Raw genomic sequence first — 25974 nt, 5'->3', positions numbered from 1 at the left:
CATTGTGGGTGCGTTGCTGCAGCCAAGCAAACAAAATGCATTACCACAGACACAAGGACACCGAGGACACCGAAGACAGGAGCGAAAGGACAAGGACTCGACGCAGTTCCTTAGCAGCTGACCCGAAAAAAAGGCAACCCTCAACCCCTTAACGGGCAGACAAACTGGTACAGGAGCTACTTCTAAGGCAGCCACTGAGAACGCCCACTAAAGGACACGCAGAAATAAACCAAGGATATTTTAGAGTTTAATATAAATACTAACTAAATATAGATATAATTTAAAGATAGAAAAATGTTAAAGTATTATTTATATATTTAATTTACACAGGAAACTCTTTTCGTTGAATTTTTAGTCATGAAACATTAACCAAAACAACTATAGTTAATATCCCAGTAATTTCTACATTTTAGCTGCCTCATTTTTGATGACTTTTCTCTCAGTGTCTCTTGCCTTTGCTGCTATTGCTACTGCAGCCTGACTGCCTTCTATGCGAAATCCATTAGCAACTAAAGTGAAATTCATTGTTGCAAAAGTACATGTTGAAATAAATTGAGTTGTGGCAACATCAACAGCAAAAGCAGCAGCAGCAGCAGCAGCAGTCGAGACAGCAACAAAATTCAGCTTCTATCTCTTCTATCTTCTGCACCTGTTACGCATCCAGAGAGAAGGATAGAAAGCACAACAAGAAAAGAGACAGAAATGGCTGCACAGCAAAAGTTGTTTGTCTTTCGGTTGTGCCACGTTGCGTATGCGCAACATTTCAATGCAATTTATTAGCAATTTTCTCTTTTGCTTCTTTACAAGAGCTCAAGACCAACAAATATTTTCATTGAAAGTCAAAAAAATTTTTCATATTTAGTATAATGTCAGAGACATGTGGAAATTATGGATAGTAATCTGGTAAGAGCTTTAAGTAATGAATATGCAAGGAAAAAGCTAAAATTAAAGAAAAGGATATTTATGGGAAGATTTTACATTTTCATATCTTTCTAAAGTAAAAACGTTTACAAATATTTTGAGAAAGAGTCTATAAAGGTTGTAAAATTATTGCTATAATTACAACTCATAATAATATTTATTGCTGTAAGTACTTAGTAACCTTTAACACATATTTTCCTGTACACATTTCCTATAATCCTCTCGAAATTTAGCCACTCGAAAAATTGGTTATACTCTCCATTTCCTATCGATAGAACATCGCTGTGCATTACGAGCTGTACAAGTCCCCGGAAAATGTTATGTAATTGCGTATACGACACGTGCGCCATGCAGCATGCCGCATGCAACGTGCAACGTCATTAGCCATAAAAGTTCAATTCATTTTGCGGCGACAAGTTGCAAGTCCCACACACACATACCAGACACACACACACACATAGATATATAGCCACACACGCACACTCAAACCCGGCCACACACAAATTATTTTGTTGGTCTGACTAAGCCCGAAAGAGCCAACCAAATAAAAATGGAAGAGAAATTTTATTTTAATTTGCGTGGACATGGGTAGCCTACTTAATTGCGGCGGCAAAAGGGACGGAGTAGAGGAGAGTTGGTAGTGGATACGGCTAAAGGTTTCATATACACACTTGCACTGAGAGAAAAAAATACACAAAATATATTAATTGAAAAGCGATTTGATTTAATTTAATATATGCGTACAAATATCAAAAAAGAAAGGAAATAACTAGAAGAAGCCGATATTTATTTACCCTTGAAGTAATTTGCAAGTAATATTAATATTTAATATTCAATTCTTTGACAAAATGTTTAGTTACTATCGATTAGATACAAAATGCTTAATTTCTTCAGTCCAGGTCTAAACCGGAAGTAACCAGCTGATATTCACAACATCGCAAGCATTTCCTCTCTCCCAAACAAGCCTAAACATCGTGAAACATCGCAAAAACATCGCCGCCCTACATACCGCTGAACGAACTCTCCCTCTCTCGGTCGCTGTTGGAACTTAGTTGCTCCACCTGGCGATGTAAAATTGGGGACAATATCGATAGTCAAAGTACTAGATCGATACTCCGCCATCGAACATAGCCATCGTATAGTATTACATCTCTAGCTCCAAAATAAAAGACAAAAAAGAACGAAAAGACCTCCGCGCCGGTAAAATGTGAAATAAATAGAAAATTACAGCTTAAAAACCAGTGGCAGGTGCCAAAAGTGCGGGAGAACAGCGATCCCCACAGTGTAAAGTATAAGTGAAGTGGGGGCAGCTGAGCTGGAGCCGTGTTTTCGCTTTTTAATTCATTTAGAACCAAGATCAGTGTGTGATTTGATGGATAGTTTCTTTTTGTTGTTTTTTTGATGTGCAAGTGCAACAAATGTGTAGGAAATGTGTGTCTTAAGTGTGTGCAACACCGTCGATAATGTTAAAGGTCTTTTTCGTTCTTTATTTGTCCGCGATTCGTTTACTAATTCGCCGTTGGGATCTATAGCAATGCGCAATCTATGTGGGGGTGAGTGCAACAACAACATTTTCTTGTTTTCCTTATCCTCGAACTTCGCTGAGCTCGCGCGCTAGAATTTTTTTCTTCTCTGTTATTGTTTTGCTCCCGCAATGAAAGTGGAACCTAAGAGCGCGAGCGCCACTAATTAAATACGATCCACTCTTGGGGCTCTCAATTTAGAGATTTGGAGAGGTGGAAGACAGCGTTTGTTTACCTTTTTATTTATTGTCAATACTACGGGCTAGCAAAACTTAATGAAACTCTACTTCTGCAAATATCTCCTTTAAGCCTTATTTAACTATATATATTATATTATTATTATTATTATTATTATTGTTATTATTATTATTTTTATTATATATTAAAATTGAAATTACATATGTACATATATGACCTTAAAATAATTGTTTTGAAGTTGACCAACATAAATTAATTACATCATATGTATAAATATATTCTATATCTTCTCTCCTTATTTTTTTGTAACCAAAATTAATTTAATCTAATTGCAAACTACAAGGGTTTAAAAACTTTAGCGTGCCGAAGTTAGTTTCTTATCTTATTTTACATAATTTTGTGGAAAAATCAAATCCTAAAAAACTTACAATTAAGTCAAAAATGCATTGATCTTAATTCGGAAAGCTTTAATATGTTAGTTTTTATTAGATTAATAAATCTGCAAACTAAATTTAAAATTAAAAAAAATTATTTTGTGTTGTCAAATATGTTTTAACTTCTTATCTTTTTTTTTTTAATTGAAATTGAATTTTAAATTTCGAAAAAAAAATTTTTTTTCCTGACATCGCTAAATAGATTCGCATTTTTATACTGATCAAGAATATATATGATTTATAGGGTCGGAAATGACTCCTTCACTTCGTTTTTAGCTTTGAATGAAATTATAATATAATCTCAAATATTTCTTCTAAGAATTTTTAATAAAAAGTACTTAAAAAGTACTAATACAACTATAAATGGTACTCATTAATCTATATTCTCAGTGTACAACTAGGCACTTTACTGTAACCCAAAATTGTGTCATCTTTTGGTTTTGCGCACACAAATTTCGGTTTCCGCTGGACTCTTGTCAGCCTCTCTCTCTCTCACACACTTGCTACTCCATTATCCCCCTTATCCCCCCCCCCCCCCCTGCATGTCCATAGCCCCCCGTCCATGTGTCCTGTTCAACTAGGCCTAAACAATTTGTGGCTAATTACACGGCATTGCCATCAATTGCAACCAGATACGGATACCGAGTGCAGCAACAATGCCACTTGTTATTCCTGTCCAGGCTGTTGGCGAAAAAAAAGAGAAAAACACATGGCCAAAAGTTATTTTATAATTAAAAAGAGAAGGCCAGAAAAGAGAGCTTCTTTTGTGCATACAATTTGTTGGACCTTGGCAAGTTTAATTGCAGGAAAACTACAACTAAAAAAGATATAAAATATTAAGAAATTGCCTTTTTGAAAGTTTCAGCTAAAATTACATTTTCAGTCTCTCTCATTCTGTGAGTAAAATTTGACGTATTTTCCCTTAGGGTTCCGAAAAGCCCACCGGCATAAATTTATGTCTGCAATTAAGTCAACCGCACTCAGTTTTTATTCCAGCTACCAGTTCTGCGCTGCAGAGTGAAGTGCAGTGGCAAAGTTTAATCAGAAGGCTGGGAATAAGTTTTGAACAAAATATTCAAGTGATTAAACAGTCAAAATGTAGGAAAATTATTTTATCTAGCTGGGAAATACTCAACATTTTAGTACTTTAATCAATGAAAGAGAGAGATAAAACATTTCTACTTGGGCGTGATTTTGGTAATAATTCTTGATATATTCAAATTAATCGTTTAGCTAGAAATAAATACGATTTTAATAGCTTTTTTTTTATTGATTTAAGCTTCTCTAATACTAATGTGAGCTTTACTCTTGATTGTATATTAAATTTAAATTCAAAAATCAACATTAAAGGAAACGTTTTTAATGTTTTATAGGTAGTAAACTTAGAAGTGCTATGAACGTTAAAAGAAACCAATATATTAAACATAAACTTATAATTAATGACTATATCTTAGCAACAGTAAATATTTTTAATAGCAACCCTGTGACTTTTACAATGGTTAAATTACTTATTAAATTACTCATATTTTTAAGATTCAGCTTGTATTTCCTGCACTTGAGAAAGATATTGCGTACACGCCATGTATGTTGGGGTACATTTTTAATCAAGTCTTATCATCAAGCCCCAGACATCTCTCTGGAATACCTTTTCCTTTTATTTTTTAAGCTTTGCTGTTATATTTTTTGCTACCTTTTAATGTCTGCCCTTTTGTGGCTTGTAATAAAATCAGCACGAAATTGCCAAATTATTTAGATTTGGCATCAAAAGAGGCGCCGCGGTGGGCTGCAGCCATATCGTCAAATGAGCAATAAAAAGTGTCTTTTATGACCCATATGACAGACGGTATTCCATAGATATTTGCATAACTTTGAAGGTATCAGCATCAGCAGGTAGAAAAGTAATGGGGAAAGGGAAATTCAGCGGGTTTTTTTTATAAATTGCTTTTTTATTGAAATAAACAAAAGCCAGGCGACAGCTTTAAGCTGAAGTGCTCACCTTGAATTTTCGCTTGGCAAAAGAATAATACGAGCTGAGGAAACTTCTTCAGAGATTACATAAAGATTACTCGCATTTGGCTATATCCGCAGTATGTACATATCTAAGCTGACATAAATTTCGAAAGAAGAGAATTATTTTGTTACGCCATTTGGAGGCGTCGCCAAAGAAGTTTGCCGCATTCCATTTTGCCTGTTGATAAATAAATATGACAACAAAACGTTCGCCCAAGATAAATGTGTGTGCAAAGACGACAACGAACTGAGGTAACGAAGGCTTATACAGTGCTTACCATAAGGGATAAGTCGGAAAGAGATTGGAAATTAAATGTCAAGTATAGTAACATATGATAAATTATAATTTCTTGAAGGGAAATAAATTCAGCAATTTAGGCTTGAATTTGATTATTTTTTTAGAGAAGGATTCATTTTTGACCCTTAAAACCATATATATTATTGATCAGCCTTGTCCCGAGAAAAAAATACATTTTTGAAATTTTTTCAATATTTTTTTAACATTTAAAATTGTTAAAATTTGACAAAAAAATTGATTGTTTGAAATTCAAAAACTCAGTATACAGATTTATTTGCCATATAAAAACTAGCACAGAAAAGTTATCCGAAATGAAATCAAAGCATTTTTACCTTAGTTATGAAATTTAAAAAAATATTGATTTACCCTAAAAATAAACTCCTAAAAATATCGATTTCTTATAACTAGGATACACATATCATAGGTTTTCTTAATGGTATACAAAGTCCAAATTTGTATTATGATGTATATTATGATTTAAGTGTATTTTGTGTATAAACTTACTTCCAATACCTTACCAAAAGCCAAGAAGACAAAAGCCTCGAAATCGCATTCTAAACTTGGCATATTTGCATAAAGAACTGAACTGCACTTTGCTCCCTGACACCGAAACATAAACAACAAGCTCGCCCATGGGACAGGTAAAAAATTGAGGCACATTTGTGTGAGATTGCAGATGCGATTCGTATTTGATATTTCATATTTTTGCATGCATATAAACATAATTATAATGCAGCCAGAGAACAAGAAGTACGTGCAAAAGCCTCTTACATCACCGATATTCGAGGACAATGGCTTTTAAAGTGAGGTGAAACAATAGAAAATAAATGGAATATGGGGCATAAAGAGTAGATATATTTTTGTTCAATGTTTTTTAAAAGCTAAGAAATAGTTGTGAGATAATTATGATAATATAATATTTATAATTTATCAATTATATTAAATACTACATGTATTTCCCTCTCTATTATTTTACCATTTCTTTCAAGGACACTTTTAATATCTCACTTTCACTTTGATCAAAACCAATTTCCAATCCAATTTCACGCCAAGTCCAATACACCCGTTCCACCCATAGCCAGGGTATCTCTATACATATCTAGGAACAACAATCAACTGCAATCAAAATAGAAAAGCCGCACAATTTTCTCTGGCATGCGGCACATGATGCAATATTTCCATAATTTTCCCTTCACCGACCAAACAGCACGTTTTTCCATCAGTTCGCTGTGCATTGTTGTAAATGTTTTACATGCCAAATTATGCAAAAATACAATACGCCATACATATTCAAATACTTTTCGGAAAGTTCCATAAATACACAGACATTGATCCCCTCTTACTTGTTCGGCTTTCCCACTCTCTTTCCCCATTTCCCATCGATTTGGAATATTTGAATTTTTAGAATTTGCCTGTCAAAGTCCAATAATGACATGTCACGCTGTTTTCCCTTTTTCTCTCCTCTTACCTCTCTCTCAGCCTGTCGATTTATTTATGCTGTTATTTTGCGGAATTTTCACTGGTTTTTCAGCTGACGCTATTTTGCATGGGGTACAAGGTCAACGGTGTTGCACACAGTTGATGTGGATTTCATGGGAATTAAGTTTGATTTGATAAAGGTCATGTTCTGTGTCCATTTCTCCACTTTCTCCTCTCTCTGTGTTTATTTCCGATGATCTGATAACGGAATTTGCAATTATGACAAAACGTAAATGGTTTAAAGTATTTTTTGAGTGATGGAATTGAGGAAAATGGGGAAAAGTGGCGCCTGGCAAATCGGATAAATTGATTGGGTCTGCATATTGGCATTGATAGATTTGCGTCATGTGGTTTTTCTATCACATTTTCAATGGAAAACCGGAATGGCACATATTTGAGTGAAAGGCTAAAGCAAACATTTCAGGGGAAGGTATAAGATACTGTTGAGAAATTTTAATCTAAATATAAAAGTTTAAACTAAGATTAAAGTTGATCGTTTGCTTTATTTATATTGCTGGTATTTTAATGTTTAATTAATAAAAAAAAGGAAGAAACTTGACTGTCTAAGGAATCCTAACCCTTTCTTTAAATTATCTTTCCAAAAACTTTCCCTAATGCAATTACACAATCTAACCGAAAAAGTCAAAATTTATTTGTTTGTTTATATTCCTTTTTCACACCTTCATCTCCAAAATGCAAGCTTTCACTTCGTATCCTGATTATTATTCCACGAAAATAAGCAAAGAAGCTGGCCTATGTTGAGTAGTTTTTGGTACTCCTGGCCACAGGATAACATCTGTCCCATCGAAACCATCCTATTCGACAGACAATTCTGATGCGCTTGGGGTTCCTCCTGGATTTTCTGGTCCTTTTGTATACCCATTCGCTTTGGCTGGCCAAAAGACCATTAAAAATATTTTTTCTGCCCATTCAGCATTCAATAGAAATTTACATCACGTCGGAAATTTTTACATACGCATGTATGTGGGTGTCGTGTCCTCTGCTAAAAGGACATTTTGTGACGGCCAGAAAATGGGGGAGTAAGGATGAAGGGGAACCCCTCGTTGGCGAGTGTCGCGTTGAGCATACTAACACTTTTTTGTATGTTTGCTTAGCTTAGGTTTTTCACCTGACAAAAAAAAAGCATCAGGGGTTGAATTGTGGCAGCCTCAAAGTAACGATAATAAAAGCCAGGAAGAAAAAAGTCGACCGACCTGTGGCAGGAAACTATATATATTGCCACATAGGCAATTTCATTGTGCGATATATATATATGTGTATATATTCAGACAGATATTCCTGGGGACCCTTGGCAAATTGGTTTACCCTTTTCACGGGATTTTAGTTGGCCTCAAACACAGAGAAAAAAAAATGTACAAGTTGTAGTTCGAGAACTACTTTTATTTTCTACAACTTGAGCTGAAAATATGTTCTTAGAAGCAATTTTTAATATATAATATAATATAATAATAAATAATATAATATAATAATATAATATTTATAATATAATAATATAATATATTATATTATCACTTTCTTGAAAACCCAATATTTAGTAATTTTTTTATACTCCCAAAAAGTAATTCCTGCTCTCAATTAGTTGGCCCGCCCCTAAGGTAAGTTGGTAAAGGGGGCGTGTCTCTAGTGGGAGTTGCACAATTTGCTAATTACCGCAATCAAAGTTGCCTCGTTGGCCAAGAACGAACAGCTTCAAAAGCACAAAACTGATAAATTATAAATTAAAGAGAATCTCTGGGAGAAGTTGTTGCCCCCTTCATCTCTATCTTTAGTTTACAGAGCCAACAGTTTTTGGGGGTTCCGCTAGAGTTTTTTTTTTATTTTTTTTTTTAATTTCTCTCGTGTTTCTGCATAATTTACGAGTTAAACTCGCTGCCGATATTTCAATTACTCTACAGCATCGTAGAGGAGCCTCTTTTCAGTATTCCAGAAGCAATTTCAATTGAGCTTAGTGCTCGTGGAGTACGCTCTCTGGTAGGCGGTTTTTTGTGTCTCAAGGCGAAATTAGTGGCCAGAACTGTGGCAGATTACAGGCCAGGAGGCCAAAAGCGAACTTCAAACAATTATTTGCCCAGCTGGGGCTGGCTTTTAATTTGCTTAGCCCCATGCCCCATGAATAATGCAGTACAAAAGAACCCGGGGACCGAGATGAATTTTTGTATAATTGCAGGGCGCACAAATTTCGCTTAGAATCTCTCTCTTTTTCTCCCCGGGCCCAGATAATTGCCGTGGGAGAAAATGGGGGGGAGGGGGGAGAGGACAACGAAAAGTTAAATGTAAATTAAGCACTTTCCTTTTTCTTTACTGGAGTAAAATGTAAGTTTTTATCTTATTCTTAAGTTAAATATTCACCTGCTACAACAGAACCAAAGTGAATTAATATGCTGGTAAAGGCAAGGAAGCGGAAAAATAGGGCGTTAGTGGAAGCTCTTAAGACATCCTTTAGATTATTTCCTATACTATATAATATATTCATTTTCTATAGAATCTATTGCTAGCACACTCTATTGCCATCGAATTGATTAAGCTTTCATTTCAAGGCTGTAAATTCGAGTCCTATTTTGGAGGCCTCAACGCATCGATTAATTATGGCTGTCAGCATGTAAATTGCGCTAAATTATTATTATCAATGCTGTTGCCCTCGATGACAAACATTCAATATCGCGAATGTGTCAGGCTCGACTGACAACGCGGATACAGATATGTTTGTGTGTATGGAAGCCGCTGGAGCGGAGCGACCAAATTGCAATTGTGATATTGACAATAATGCAATCAAATAATCAATCAATTAATGTCTGCCTGAATTAATGTTTGAATATTATGTGCCATCGTCAATGCCATCATTAGCACTAAATTCAATTATGTCGCAGGACGCAGGATGCGCGCGGTACTCGCATCCGATGATTCATCATTGTTAGGCAACTTTTTTTGTCGGTTTGTTAACATCCCAGGAGCCCCTGGCCCAAACATCACTCACAGCAATTTTTGTTTTATTTATTTTTGGTTATTTGGAATGTTTCAAAATTAGTGGCTCAAATTCAGGTCCCTTGGAAATTATGATATGGCGAGAGCACCTGGAGTTAAGGAAAAACTGAACATAATTGTTGGCGGCGGCATTTGTGATGTCTATCGCGATGGCTTCAATTTCGGATCCTTTTCCTTCTGGAGTGGCCTTATCGCATTGGCTGCCTTTTGCTGTTTTCTGGCCTATTTCCATATGAACAGAGATCGAATAAATCAAATGGGATGAACGCCATAGATTGGAAATAAAACTTGTACGGATAGGGAGATCAATAAAATGATATTTGAGCCGGTACATTTTCAGCTTTTTTTTATTATTTCATATTTTTTTTATTTATTTTATTAATAATATGGTTTTGGGGAAATATAATGTAAGAATTTATAGTTAAAAGTACTAAAAGTAACAGTTTATGATTTTTTTTATATCTTCCTCAGTTAAATTTAAAGTACGAATACCTTGCTTTCTAAGAACTGTTTACTCCATCAATTTTTATTTATTTTTTTATGCATCCGCTTAACTTTTCTGAAATTTCTTCTTAATTCCTGGATAAATCTGAACATATATATAGGGTCTCCCCTTTGTATATATCCTAGGACTTGACTTGCCCCAAAAAGTATGCTATGCCACTTCCAACTCGGTCGATATATTTGATGTGACTCACCTCTCTTCCTCTCTCCCCTCGTATATAATAATTTTTAACTTTATTTGATTTATGCATCATTCACGCGCAATTTATCGAAAGAATTACGCATAAGGTCAGTGCAAAAAAAAGCGCCAACGATTCATTATTCACTCTTTTTTTTAACCCTTTCGGTTAAGGGAGAGTGTGCAAGGATGCCTTGTTATTGGGTAGTTTATAATGCAGTAAAATATAACTGATTTTCAATGTTGTTTACTCAACTTACATGCCTTTTGATTTACGTGCGTGTGTGTGTACTGCACATATGTATGTATATATGTGTGTGTAATGCATCTGTATGTATATGTACATATATCAATAGCAGCTGGCAACAACAAGTGCAAACAACAATAATAAAGAGGCTGACAGGCAGGCAAGCGTAAGCCAATGCCTGTTTATATATTTACTTAACTTTCATGGGCCCTGCATTTACCACAACGCAAGTGTATTTGTTTAATACACCCATACAGCAGGGTATACGATTCTAGGACTAGAAAATATCATTATTTTATCTTGAAAATTTTATTTATAATTCTATAAATAAGTTCTTATAAAGTGATCAAGGTATTTTAAGAGTTCTTTAATAAATAAACAAGTTAAGAATTGTGCTGTGGATTGCAGTATCTTTATATTATTATTAAATATACTAAAACCTATTATAATTATGATCATTTCCGATTATATAGAAAGTTTTTTATGATATATAATTTAGTTTAATAAGCAGTTCTTAGTTATATCACTACTTCATCTCTATAGTTGTAAGTAATTAGCTAAATTAACATTTGAAACAATAATTCCTATTCCTATTAATTTGACCACCACATTGCACGCGTCAAATTTGCATAATTTCATGCACAACTGTACCAGAGGGAAAATGAGTGACATTGCGTGGTCCTGGAGGAAGGCAATGGCAAAGGAGCGTTGGATAAATATTTGCATATGTCACAAGCACAAAGCCAAAGAGGGCGTGGAAGCCTCACACAGTTTGAGTGATGTCCACCAGAAACATGCGTTTATTTTTTTGTGTCGGAATATCAATGTTTGATTGATCAACAAATTACAGCATTTAAAGTGACTTTTGCCAGTGATATGGCAAATTGGCAGGTAACATAATGAAAATAAATTAATTATTTAAATGCAAAATGGTTATCTGCTCAGAAGCTGTTTAAAGTATTCACTTTAAACTTTGAATATTGCTTGAAGATTCCTTAAAGTTCTTGCTTCTTGTTTCACATTTTCTTTTTCATTTACCTTGCATCTTTCGGTGCACCTAGAAACATTCATCGATTGGCCATATTTCTTGTTATTTTATTGCTTTTTTCTGCCCTGTGCGTTTCATCTTTCATACGCACTCGATATTCAGGCAATTCACTGAAAGTGCCATCATCATTCCTTCCATATGCAAAAGCCAAATAACATTCTTGGTTTTCCTCCATTTTCCACTGTATTTTCTGCCGTCTCCGGTTTTCATTTCCCTACCATCGTTTGGTCTCTGTCAGCTTTTGTTAAAGGCTTGTGGGTCGACTCCTGCTGTTGCAACTTCAGTTGATGCTGCCACCGTCAAGTCGCTGGGACTAGAGACTTGAGAAGCCGCAGGATACTGGACCGTATCCTCTAAATTTTACACTTTACAAAAGGATTTATTTGAGAAATCATATTAGGTCCTTTAAAACTGAACTATGCATGGGTTTACCTACTTTTTATAGAAGTTATTTATGAGTTGCTTAGTATTTTATAATATTAAAAACATTTTTAATTCAATCTTGTATGCTTGATATGATTTCTAAGTTCTAGATTTCCTTTTGTTGAGTGTAGTCCTTTGCTGTCCTTGCTAATGAAACAAAAACAGACAAGTTAATGTACAGTTGATGTACCATCTAATGGTTCTCATTGCCACGCCCTCATTTGGTTATCCTTCCCATCCCAATCCTCACCCCCGCTGAGATTTGCATAAAAAGCTGGCGAAGCTGACCGTGCTAATTGAGTGAGTAAGCGGTTGCCGGTTGGCTAAAACTTTTCGACATTCTAATGCCATTGTCAAGCTGCTTCTTTGCTTCGCTGCTGGAACTAGTTAACATTTCCGTTTTCCCAAAGCCATCACAGTTTCAGCATCGCCCACTTACCTTTTGCTGGTAGTTCTCATGAATATGCCTTTTATAAATAATTCAAGCGCATTTAGTGATAGCTCGGCCTAAGCCCTTGTGCAGAGTTCCAGTTTCATTTGTGGAGCAAAATTAACAGAGCGCATTGAGTGGCCATTTCACCCGATTTCGGAGACAAAGGATACCCGGCCCCCCGCCTCCGTAAGTCAAATGTCGCAGGACGATGAGAAAAGGACCCAGAGGTAGTGGAGACTCGGGTGAAGGCGGCACAAGAAATTGACGGAAGTCGAGACCTCTCTTTCTAAATGCAAAAACTAACGGGGGTGGTTTCAAAAGTTAATTTGCTAAGTTGATTTAAAATGGTTAAGAAGTCTATCAAAGCATTTTATAATAAATATAAATGTAACAAAATTGAAAAAGCAGTTAATATGCTTTTTTAATTCTAAAATTCTTTTTAAAATTTTAAAATCAGTAAATTACTCATTTCTAAATGAGTTATTGCAGCAATTAAAATAATCAAATTTCACTTTATCATTAAACTAGTTTTAAAATAATTTAAGGCTATTTCAAACTTAAAAATAATATTAAAAAACCTTCAAGGCCTCTGCTATATTTTTAAACCTACCCTCTCTCTGCCTTTCCTAGAATCATATTTGTCGACATTCCTTTCAAAATCAGCTTTTACATGTTCCTTGTAATTATTCAAGCATTATTTATTGCAAAGCCAGCTGCTCACCTCCTACCCTCTTTCCTGTTTTAGTTCTGTTTTATGGAACCTACTCCTGGACTTCCTTTCTGCTTGCCTTACAAAAGTGTTGCCTACTTTGCAGGGCATTTATAAATTACCAGCTCAAAGGGCATTAACAACGAGTACGAACGAACGAACGACAAGGACAACAAATCCACTCACTGGCTAAACAAAATAACACAATTTACAGTTAATCTAAATTGTTTTGGCTTTTTATTAGCCGCACCAGCAAAGAGGAAATAAGTTTTTTGTGGCTGCTGCAACCGAACTTGATAAAACTTGAGCAGAGACAGATGGAGATGGGGAATGGGGAGAAAAGCTGGGATGCTGGGGGTGGGTGGTACATGATATAGCAACAGCAAAAGTGACTTTATTATAATTTTCAACTTTTGATTTACTGCAGGGCTCCCACTCCCACTCCCACACCCATACCACCCACACGAAATGGCAGGCAGCACAAAAGCCAAACAAAATGAGGCTAATTTTTACACTCGCACACACACACACACAGTCAGACAGACGCAACAATGGCGAAAGAGATAGCAAGTCGCACACAATTGCAAAAGTTTTTTAACATAAGAAAACAAGAGCAACTCAAGAAAGACACAAAAAAAAGCTCAAAGAACTGGCGAAGATTTCACAAAATTACAACAATAAAAGCGAGCAATAAAATTAAGCATTGTAATATGGCGACAAAAAGCCACAAGAAGCAAAATGAATTTTACAGAATTAAAGTTGAAGTATTTTTGTACAACAAGATTACATAAAGAATTTTTGAAGAAAAGAGAAGCTAATAAGTTACATCAATCAAAGCCAAGATTACATCAATCGTTACAAGAAACTTATGTTTCAAATCAAAATCTTCGCCAAACAGTTCATATTTAATTCAATTAGTGACACAAATGCCTCAATTTCATGGGATTTAATGCTCAATAAATACGAACAAACGGCTTTAAGTTGAATTCTTATATGTAAAGGACATGAAGGCAACCCCTTTGAGTCGAAAGGGTTCGGGGTTATATTCGCACTACCTTGGCAAATGTAGCACGTTCCATAATTGCAAATCAATGAGCTGCTACTGAGGCATACAATGGCATCGCTGATTATGACGATGGCATAACGATGATTACGCCAATTGTCCCTCTAAGCTTCCTCCGTCCACCCCCTACTCCTCCTGTGGCCACGCCCCCTTTTTGGTGTATATGTGTGTATAGCATTTTAATAAATTACGTGACAAACTGCAATACTATATATCTCTACCTCGCTAAAGCCACCTTTTGACAGATGTACACTGGAAATGTAATGGGATTTAATTTATAATTTGATCAGATATATTATATAAATTTATTAAGAAATTTATATTCATTTTGAAGCTTTTCAACGATTTAAGTAAAAGTAATATTAAATACTATTTTATACATAAAATTATTTAGTAAAGTTTTACCCTTTTGTCAGAATTGGAATAATTAAAAGAACAAAAAAATTATGCCAGACATTCCAGTCGTTGCTGAAAATCACTCTAAATGAATAAAATATATATAAGGTAGTAAAAAATGGTAATTTCTTTTGGTAACACTATTTAAACAATATGTTTTTAATATTATATATTCAAAGGGATAAATGAAATAACAAAGAATATGTTTAAAAGGCTTTCCAATCTTGTGAAATTATGAAAGTAATAATATCATTAATTCAGTACCTCCATAAAGTTTAGTACTATCAAAAGAAGTCATAAAATGAGATATATTATTAAGATTTAATGAATAAAGTTTGTAGTTTTATGAGGAATATACAATATTATATTTAAAACTTGCGTTTTGCTTATTTATTTATTATATCATTAAATTAATATCTTTAAGAAGCTTTCTCACTTGCTTTTTAAATAAGTAAAAATAATTATTAAAATCTAATTTAAGTAAGGTACTCCTTTTGTTGTCATAACAAGGGAAATATTGATATAAAATCCTGAATTTAAGTTGTATTACAATTAAAACAATACATTTATATTCTCTTAAGCTTGCAGTACTCTAAATAATAATAAATTTTCCACAGTATATTGGCCACAGCAGCAGGTGGCGCCTCCGAAATTGCAGCGTTCTCGAATTTCCTTAATGTAGGCTCATTAGTTGGAGGGCATTAAAGCGGCATTATGAGCGGCAAATTCGTGTTGCGAACGGGGGAGTGCTATAGTATTCGGTGTACATGGAATCGCATTAGTTGCTGGGACTGCTGTTGCAATTTGCATTTGGCAAACGTCTCCGACATTTGCATACTCATATCTTGTTGCATATAGTCAAAGCTCGGTCCCCATCTCGCGGGATCTGCTTTCCCTCTCTTTTCCTTAACACTGCAGCGAAACTTCAGTGGAATTTGCAAAACGAAATGACAAAGTTTGGCACACAGTTAACAATATTAAATCGGATTTCAAAAGGCGGCATCGCCTTTCTTTCCCCGTTACCAGCTGAAAATGTAATTACATTTTGCCTGTTTTGTGTGTTAACAAACCGTATAATTGGCCCAAACTGTGACCTGCTCGAACTGCAGGTCCCCAGCTGAGTCCCAGCAACAGTTGGCCGCATTTGAGAGCCGGATTTGGATTCCAGCAGCAGCAGCAATTCCGTGTCGAGTTCGGCATGTTTAATGAGTGCCGCCCGAATTTTTGGGACATAAAAAGATATGCCAAGGGAATAGGTTACTTCTTTGGGATTCCAAAAGATGGTGTTGTCTATCAAAAGAGTTTTATTAAATTTTGGGAGTCTAAAAGTGTTGAGAGTTAATTATAGGTAGAGAGATGTTTTAGAAAAATTGAAAATAAATACTATATACATGTATGTATCATATAGCTCACAGAGAAAAGATCATTAAATGTTATGGAAAAATTCTCTGCCTCCAGCTCTCTTTCTGTTATCATTCTGTTACTCTCTATGTCTCTCTGCCTATCTCTGGAGATATCTCTTACTCTCTTGCTCTCAATTTCTCTGTTCTCTTTCCTCTGGGACTATAAATAGAGGCACTGCTGCCGCTCCGGCCTCAGTCTGTTCATGGCCTTCCCACTGTTAACATCTATAGTGATAGTGCGTAGTGATAGTGATTAAACTTCGATCCCAAAATGATCACTTGGCCAATGCAATACATCTGGATAAACAGGAGAAGAGGAAGATCGCTTCGATTAAACCATGACAAGCCTAGTCACCAAGAATATATCTCTATACTGAAAGGAATTATGCAATGATGAAACAGGGATAACCGTGTGTTCCACCATTCAGAGTATAAGTTCACTTAGAAGCTTGAAACTTAGTGAAGGAATTGTTTCCGACCCTATAAATCGTATATATTCTTGATCAGCATCAAACGACGAACTTATCTAGCCAAGCAAGAGAAACAATATTTTTTACAAATGTTTTTTTCCAAATTTTTATGAGGCTAAATGTGAAAATTTTCAAAAATTGACAAAATTTTAAGTCTCATAAATTAGTAAACTGATTTATTAACCTAACAAAAACTAACACAGAACAGTTTTCCGAATTGAAATTAATGAATTTTTGGCTAAGTTATGATCAAATAATATTTACACCAGTGCGTATACGTAATTTTGGGACTGCTCTTCGAAATCGGTATTACATCATTAAAATAATTAAAATTTGACAAAAAAATTAGTTTATTAAATTTAAAAACTCAGTACACAGATTTGTTAGCATTATAAAAACTAGCACAGAACAGCTTTCAGAATAGAAATTAATGAATTTTTGGCTTAGAAATGATCAATTACAAGTTGGACTTCCTAAGCCAAACTTTTTCTTCCTAAAGTTGGCTTCCTTTCTTGATATAAATATTTTATATAATTTCTTTTTAAAGCATTCTTCTCTCTATTTTCTTCCCTCACTATCTCGTCAGACTCCCATTCTCATTGCAGTTTTGCATCCTTTCTTTTTGGGGGGTTGTTTTTAGCCTTTAGTTAACCCATTCCCTTTGTCATATCTGCACTGGCAGCCAGAGGAACTTAATGAAATTTCTGCGGCTACTCAGTGAACCAAAGCAAACAACGGAACAATGCTTTGGGTGGTGGGAGGGGCTGGGGAGGCAAACCCGAAATATATAAAGAAAACGGAAAATTCAAGACCCAACCGGGCAATGCGGCATGAAAAATTGTGTGTTGTGGTCAGCTGAAATGAGGCAAATATTGACTTAACCTGGAAGCGAATCAACTATTCGTGTATGGGATGTTTTGATCTCATTATCAAAGTGAATGAAAATCAGGACGAAATCAGGGCATCGAGGGATCTGCAAATTGATTTGCCCCTTTTGGGTCACTGGTCTCCGGACTTGCCCAGTTTGTGTGTTTGCTTTTTGCACTTGACACACTCGGAAGCCATGCGTGAATCTTTTTTCCTCCCGGCAGAAAATCCAAACTTCGAGAGGCAGGACAAGCCATTAATTGATTTTCCACACACTTCAATGGGCATTCAAGAATGAAAGTGAGTGGTCAGTGGGTGAGCTTCAATGATCGACGATGGGAATGCCCTGTTTATAGTTCTAAGAATATATTATAGTCAGCTTTTTAAAGGGGAGAAGTTCTTAGTCATATTGGTATGTAGTTGTAGAATTACTCAATCATATTAGTTTCTTATCACTTTACCAATGGAATCGCTGGTGTTTTACAGTGATAACAGCTATGATTCTCTCATATATCACTTGCATATGAATGACAGATCGAAAAAACGATATCGAAATTAATAGAAGTTGTGCTCAGGAGTATACCGACTAAAGACAACTTCTCTTTCACTTAGGAATTTGACTAGAGTATAAAATTCCTTGAAGCTAGCAATTATGATAATTAGACCTGGATATATTTCCCGTCAAGATAATGCCTGGAAAAAATGCTAAGCCCGCAAGGTTTTTTATTAAAATTAAAGAATAATGGATTGGAATTACTAATAAATTACAACGAAACAATAGAAAAATAGCTCCTAGAAAAGGTAGATCCCAGAAAAGTCATTTATGCATTTTAAAAATATTTTAATTTAATTTGAAAAGTCTCCAAGAAGCATTAGACAAAGTAGCTATAAGGTACAGATTTTCTTTGAATTTAGCTTTCCCAAACAGATTGAGATACAACCCCATATGGTATAGGGTATGTTCTGGAAATTTTGAGCTGATTTGCGGCATTCCAATGAGTATTCCTGTGCTGCTAAGCAGACCACATCACTGCTGGAGACGCGACCCTTGAACCTTAACCCACGATTTCCCCCCTGGGCTACTGAGCCATGTCGGAATGAGCGCGTGGCCAACTGACAATGCCAGCAGCAAAAAAAAAATAAAAAAAATGAAAAGAAAAAAGAAAAACAATACCAACAAACACAGGGCGTGCGGAAAAACATGCGGTGGGCTGAGACTGGGAAGTAAAGAAAAAACTGAAAACGGCTGCTTTGCATGCCAAGCGATGCGCTGTGCCAATTTTTCAGTTAAAAGGCCGGAAAAAAATTGGCTCAAAAGCAATGTAATAAATGCGTTTGACGGGAAAGTGGAGGGGGGAAAAATGGAGGTGGGCCGATGGAAAGTCTGACTGGAAAGAAAAGCGGCCCACTGATGAACAGCCGCAGAGAAAACAGGGCCACTGAAAACGAGGCTCTTGCGATAGAAAAGCGGAAATACAGGGGGGACAGTGATGTAACGACAATAAGAACAAGTGAAAGGTGAGGTTTTCCTTATTTTTCCATATTTTTAATACGTATAATAATAAAATTTAAATATAATACATTAAGTTTCAAGAAAACAAAATCCCAACCCTTTAATTGAATTATTTATATAACTTTGACATACTTCTTGTTCAAAAACCCTCTTTTGGGTAATAACCCAAATTTCTAAACAATAAAATAGCTTATTCTGATCAATATGGTTTCTAAATAAAATTTAATAAAATTGTTTAATTAAAGTATTTACTGTTATAAGGTAGATTCACGCACTTTTGCCTTTGGCCCATAAACGCAGAAACAAGCTACATGTATCAGCTTTCTCCTCATGTATGTAGCTTTCCCTTCTTTTGCTTTTCCACCCACCTCGCCTTGAGTGTGTTGTCACTCGCAATGCATTCAGCTCCGGAGAAAAGAAAAGTAGAAAGGTCGTTCAGGTGGATGCCTGAATAACTGGGGGTCACCTGAGCACACACATTCCTTCATGCGTCGTCATTTTTATGGGACGCACTTTAAGGAGCGCATAAAAAAGTGGCCAAACCCAATCGGAATGGCGATCTCTCCCCTCAGTGTGTTGTAGAGTACATCTTGTATAGGATTCTTAATACCCTAACTTATTTTATAATATTTTCTACATAGTTTTATAATGAAATTATAGGAAAATTTGGAGATAAAACAAATATATTTCACAAGTAACAACAAAATTAAAATAATTATGTATTGGAAGAAATGTTTTGTTTATATTCTATTAAATTAGCTGTAATTTGTATAAAAGGTTGAGCTATAAATTATGATCTGAATTATTATATTTCCATTTCACATAATCGCCTTTAAAATTTTGAAAACAATTAATTTCGGGAAATCATTAAATACTAAAAAAACATTTAAAGGAAGAGATCGTAAAGAGACTGAAATACCCTTTGGTATTAATATATTATTTAGTATTAATATAAATACCTTATGTAGTATTTCCTATAATATAAAATAGTATTTCCTATAATATATAGTATTTCATATAATATTTCCTGTTCATACTATAGAGTATTTAAATTTCTGTCTAAAAACCAAAGTTTAACATTCCGCCTTGTTCCTTGGCTCAGTTTGCTTTATCTTTTAGCGTTTTATGTCGCATTTGCGTACGCCAGGACCCGAGACGCGACTCCAGCTCGTCTTATTGTAATAAATTTAAAACATTTTGCACGCTTCATACACATTTTATGAATCCTGAGAGCCAGCAAAAGGCGATGGAAGGAAAGGATGGGGGGTTCTAAAGGGCGAACCAAAGTGCAGCCAGCTGAGCATCTTAAGAGCCGAGAGCGGAGCGAAAGCGAAGATATTTTATTTGGCCATTGAGACACCGAAGAAGGCAAAAGTGCAATGCAATTGGGATTTATGCAAATGCTCTAATATATATGTATATGTGACTTGTATTTAGCTGACTCTGTGTGTGCAAAACTTTCAACATAGATTAAAAAAATGTCAACGGGAATTTATGCGGAATTATGCAACACTGGCAGCAGTGCTAACAATTTCGAAAGCGGATGCCCAAATCTTTTATGCATATGCAGGAGCAGAGCAGAGCAGAGGCATTACCCATACGCCCCGTATGCCGCTGGCAAAACTGCACCCGCGAAACTTTTCTCCGCCATTTTCAATGCCACCTACATACACACGCACACACATAAACAATAAGCAGAGATACTAACAATGTGCCTTTCATTTTTAATAATGCTGCAAATGCATATTTTATAATGGCAGCGAAACAAACAAAAAAAAAAAGAGTGTGTAAATAGTGAAAAACTAGGGGGGAAAACCTTGCGACAGCAGTCACAGGTGCACGGTAAATCAAGGGGAGCTCAGTGCCACGCCCTCTGCATTTGAATAATGCTCGAACAAATGAGGAATGGAACAGAATTTATATATTTTACAGGGTCTCATTGAAAATACATGATAATTTCACTTGATGAGGAAAAAAAGAAAAACAAGGGAATGCTGGAAAAAGTTTCCCGTTTTATTATTAAAAAGATTTTTATCCCTAATTCTTTGTTATTAATAATTGAATCATTTCGTATATGTGTTCATATATACTTTTGTTAATATACAGTGGCTCACAGCTTATTTCGTGCAGAGGTAAGCTTGAAATTCAAATTCTTATAGCTAACAAACGGTAAGAGATATCAACAAAATTTAAATGCAGTTTTGTTAAGTAGGAGTTAGGCATTTATTAAGACACTTTCTTATTTTTAAATACTATTAGTTAACTCTAAAATCTAAAACAAACTAAAAATAACGAATTTTTTAATGTCACAGCTTATTTCGTGCAAGAACTTTAAGTACACTAAATTTGTAATTCGTTAATCTTAAATAACTTTTTCTTGTTGCAATCCATTAGAGAAGATATCAACTTATATATTTATAACTTTTTAACGTTTGGTTACACTGAAAAAAAAGTTTTCTTTGATTTACCAAAATGAGCACGCGTACACCCATGGAGCAAAGCAAACTGGTCCTAAATCACATTAAAAATGAAAAAACTAAACTTAATTTTGCTGAAATAGTAAACGTGAGCTATATTCTTGTCCAATATATCATCCAATGCTTCAACCGAGAAAATCTATTAGCAGATAAAGGCCAAAATGCTCAGAATAAAACTTTTTCAGGTATGGAGAAAAGGCGAATTATACTAAAAAATTAATTAAATAAATTAATTAATCGCTAAAATTGGGCACCAAAACATGAAGTAGATATTGAACATGAAATGGGAAAAGGTTTCGTCCGCCGCGACTTGCGGAAACACAACTTTAATGACCGAGTAGCCCGCAAAAGGCCTTTTATTAGGCCGAAGAATCAGAAGCGCAGGCTTAAATTTTCCAACGACCATGTAACTCATCCGTTATCGATCTGGAATGATGTTATTTTCATAGACAAGTCCAAGATCAACATTTTGGGCCAAAATTAGGAAGGGTGGAATGCAGTATTCTTGACATGAACTAAATACAGAGCTGCACACTAAAAATCTAATACCTACGGTCAAGCATGGTGGCGATAGAATCATGGCTTGGAGATGCATGGCGTTATCCGGAGTTGGAATTTTGGCGTTAATCGATGGAACTATGGACAAACATAAGTACCTTCAACAGTTGAAGGATAATTTTGACCAGGACGCCAAGAAATTGAACATAGAGGAGCTACCAATTTTACCAGGATAATGACCCAAAGCAAAAATCAGATTTTCTGCAGACCTGGATGCAATGGAACTGCCCTCACTTAATGGATACACCTGCCTAGTCTCCTGACCTTAACGTCATTAAGAATTTGTAGCCAATTTTAGATCCTGGTATCCTGGCAAGAGGTCGATACCCAACCAAATGAGCTCAAAACAGGCCTCTTCGAAGAATGGCCCAAGATTCCAAAGAAACCAACGGAAAAATTTGTTTTTTCAATGGAAACTCGTTTTAAGGATGTAATTAAGCAATATGGAGGCCACACAAAATATTAAGTTTATTATTATAATTATAATTTAAGATCAAGTTGTTTGCACGAAATAAGCTGTGACATAAAAAAAGTTAGTATTTTTTTTGTATTTTAGTTTTAAGCGTTATCTAATGGTATTTAAAAATAATGAAGTGTCCTCATAAATGCCTAAATCCTACTTAACAAAACTGCATTTAAATTTTGTTGATACCTCTTACCGTTCGTTAAATATACGAGTTTGAATTTTAGGTTAACCCTTGCACGAAATAAGCTGTGAGCCACTGTATATTGCGGGTTTAGAGCTGGCTTAGAATTCTTAATTTCAAACTCAAACAGGAATAGCAACTCCTTTTTTAACAAGATTTTTATCTCTAATTCTTTGTTATTATTAATTTAATCATTTCTTATATTTGTTTATATATTTTTTTTTGAATATTTTTTACATTTTTAGGACTGACTGATGATCCCCAATCTCTCCTTAAATAAAACTCAAACAGGAAACGCAACTCCTTTGATGAAGAACAAGAGCCATTTTTTTTTTGCATTCGGTGGCTAGGAAAATCGAAACCAAAACTGAAGCTTCATTATGAGAGTCGGAAATTGTTATGAAAATTGACTTTTTAGCCGCAGGCCAAACTAATTTTGCCGGTTTTCTCGTTTTGCCATGGCTTCGAGAGTGCTGCGCGAACTGCTGTTCCTTTTCCGCTTCGAAGTGGGTGGAAAAGTCCTGGTTATGGAGCATCATTTCTCTCCCTCTCTATATATCTCTGACTCTGAATTCCGAATGAGAAGCAGCAGAATCGTTATCATTTGACTGGCCATTTGGTGCTTATCAAAAGCTGATTGCAACTGCCCGCAGCTGGTCATTCTCTGCTTACTGCTCTTATTGGCTTCCTTAGGTCTCCCGATGCTCATTATTTCGGGGTATATAAGCACTTATGGTACTTGAATGTGTATTAAGTTGTAGAGGTATCAAAAAATATGACTTTTAGAACTTTAAACAAACTAATAATTAAATATAAGTCTCTTATAAATTGTTTTATTTATATATATTATTCTTATACTTAGAATGAGTACTTATTAAGTCATCATAGTCTTTATATTTCTGTGCCATATCTTTCGATATTGTTCTCTTTTGCTCTTTGGCAAACTTATTGCCCTCGGAATCAACCCGGCTGCCAGTCATCTTTGTTTATTGTTTTTCCCTCGAAACTGGTATGTATTTTACGTTTCTGCAGCTATTTCATGGCTTTTCCAACTGCTAGTGATTTTCCTTGCCACGAGAGTGAGAGAGAGTGCAGGAACCTTTTGACTTGTTATTGCATATAAACTTTATAAATCTTTTGCTCGGTTAAACTTTTGCAATTGAGTTGTGGATACAAATTAACTCAACTTGCTGTGAAAACTTTTCCTAAATAACAACAGCAAAGCAACAGAACCCAGCACCATCGGCACAACTTCAGTGGCAGCTGTGGCAGGCAACAATAACATTTACCTACAGTAAATCAAAAGTTTTTCGAGCCCATTTTGCAACATTTCTAAAGTGCCGGCTGCTTTTGGGAATGCTTTTCCTTGTTGTTGGCGGTCAAAAGTTAGTCCGAAATATTATGTGCAAATTCTCACAATTTTGTTAGCACCGAAAATAATTAGATTTAATGGAAATATCATTAGTTGGGAAGAGGAGAGATGCGGAGAAATTTATGTAGAAGAACTATTTTTTGTACTCAATATTCGAATTAATTTTGGAAGCAACAAATGAAGAACTTAAATTTAATTAATTTATTTTAAATTGTTTACAAATAGATACCTTCCACCGAATTATAACAATACCAATCAATACTCAGCATTCAATTCCTTAATCTGAAATAACATTTAAGCTATGACCTATACAGCCCCCGAGGAGTCACTCAAATGATTTGTTAATTTCCCACAAATTTGGGAAATTTAATCAAACCGAAACCCGAAAAGGTCCTGCGGCATTCCCTCCCCTTCACTCACTTACAGCTTCCACTTAATCAATTTTCCCGGCCAGGTGACAATTAAGCCAAAGGAGAAAAAGAGCCCCAAGGCCTTGGTGGAAGAAGAAATCTAATTAGCTGTTTGTCGCCTAACAATTGCGGGGGAAAATCAACAATGAAAATGGTTATTTTGAAATGCGGAGGGAAAATGTATCCCACAGATGATTTTCATCTATTTGGAGTTGATGTTATTTGGGCTTCGTGTAATCGCTTGACCAAACAGAGCGAACCGATTAATATTGAGCCTCCCCTTCTGCCCAAAATCGTTCTTAATTGCAATTGGGAAATTTATGTGGCCATGTTTGGGAAAGGGGGGGAGGGAAAATGTGGCAAACAAGTTTTCCCTTTGATGGCCATCAATTTTAATCGAAACCGTAAGCGAAACGGAAGCTAATCAAATCTAAAAACGGACACGTGCCGGACCGCGCTTAATTGATTTCAATTTGGCCACTCAAAGTGCCACAAATTACACGATCTCCTCCAAAGTTTTTCATAAATTTGCCTTTGGAGAGAGACACTTTCGACTAATTTGCGACACATTTCGCTCAAAATGAGAGAAAAAAAAAACAGGAAAAACTTTGCCACCGCAAAAAAATGAATGAAAATAACAGAAAATTCAACTGGGGCCAAAAGGGAAATGACAAAAATCAGGCAGCCGTTCCAAAACCAAAAGAATGAGCGGAAAAAAAGGAGCAGAAAATTCTTTTTTGTTGCTGAGGAAAAAAAAGCGTTGAAAATTAAGTGGAAATGAATTGCTCGCTTGAATTTCAATGGAGCGTCCGGCACGTTAATGTTTACTCAAGTGGAAATCGAGTCACTCGCGATGAGTCTGCCACTCCCCCAAATTTTCCCCGGCCAGTCCGTTTCCGTTGAGGAACTTTTCAGGACAACCGCGAACCGGGGAAAATGGGAAAAACAGTGCCCGAAAAATGGCACCAAAAGCGAACACAAGACATCCAGCGAAAAGTCAGGAAAGCAAGCAAGAAATGGGAAAAGCAGGAAAGCGGGAAAAGCGGGAAAAGCAGAAAAGCGGGAAAGCAGAAAAGCAATTTCTAACTGGCTGCACTGACTGACTGATGGAACGATGTGTTTGGCGTTTGTCATCTCAATTAGTTTGGCTTCTGGTTTTCGGGTTGGAAAAGAGTGGAAGCCACTCATCTATCAACATAAATTGATATTCTTATCCAATGACCAGATCTGGCTGGGTTTTCTGCTTTTAATTTTTTTGAAGGGAGGGTGGAAATTTGGAGTACTTTATCTGTTTCAAGCTATAGTTCAGTGAACTGTAATGTATTTATACGTATTTATTTATTTAAATAGAAATACATTACAATCTTTTATTTGAAATAAATTTGTACTT

The 25974-nt window shown here is 35.5% G+C and overlaps 1 protein-coding gene across 1 annotated transcript; it reads left to right on the top strand.

The window, feature by feature from the left end:
* The first annotated feature begins 8696 nt into the window (after window positions 1-8696).
* Window positions 8697-10197, top strand: LOC110179765 (uncharacterized). The gene has a single exon (XM_020947382.2). It carries the CDS (start codon window positions 9943-9945, stop codon window positions 10129-10131), a length of 189 nt encoding a protein of 62 aa, XP_020803041.1. The 5' UTR covers window positions 8697-9942; the 3' UTR covers window positions 10132-10197.
* Window positions 10198-25974: the final 15777 nt, after the last annotated feature.

This window comes from Drosophila serrata, unplaced genomic scaffold, assembly GCF_035046125.1.
Source record: "Drosophila serrata isolate PLE 108 unplaced genomic scaffold, ASM3504612v1 contig_275, whole genome shotgun sequence".
Lineage (NCBI taxonomy): Eukaryota > Metazoa > Arthropoda > Insecta > Diptera > Drosophilidae > Drosophila > Drosophila serrata.
The sequence above is the reverse complement of the archived record's forward strand: the minus strand, read 5'-3'. Positions and strand labels throughout refer to the sequence as shown.

Excerpts from the sequence above, each read along its gene's own strand:
- LOC110179765 (XM_020947382.2), top strand. The coding sequence starts at position 9,943 with ATGGCGAGAGCACCTGGAGTTAAGGAAAAACTGAACATAATTGTTGGC.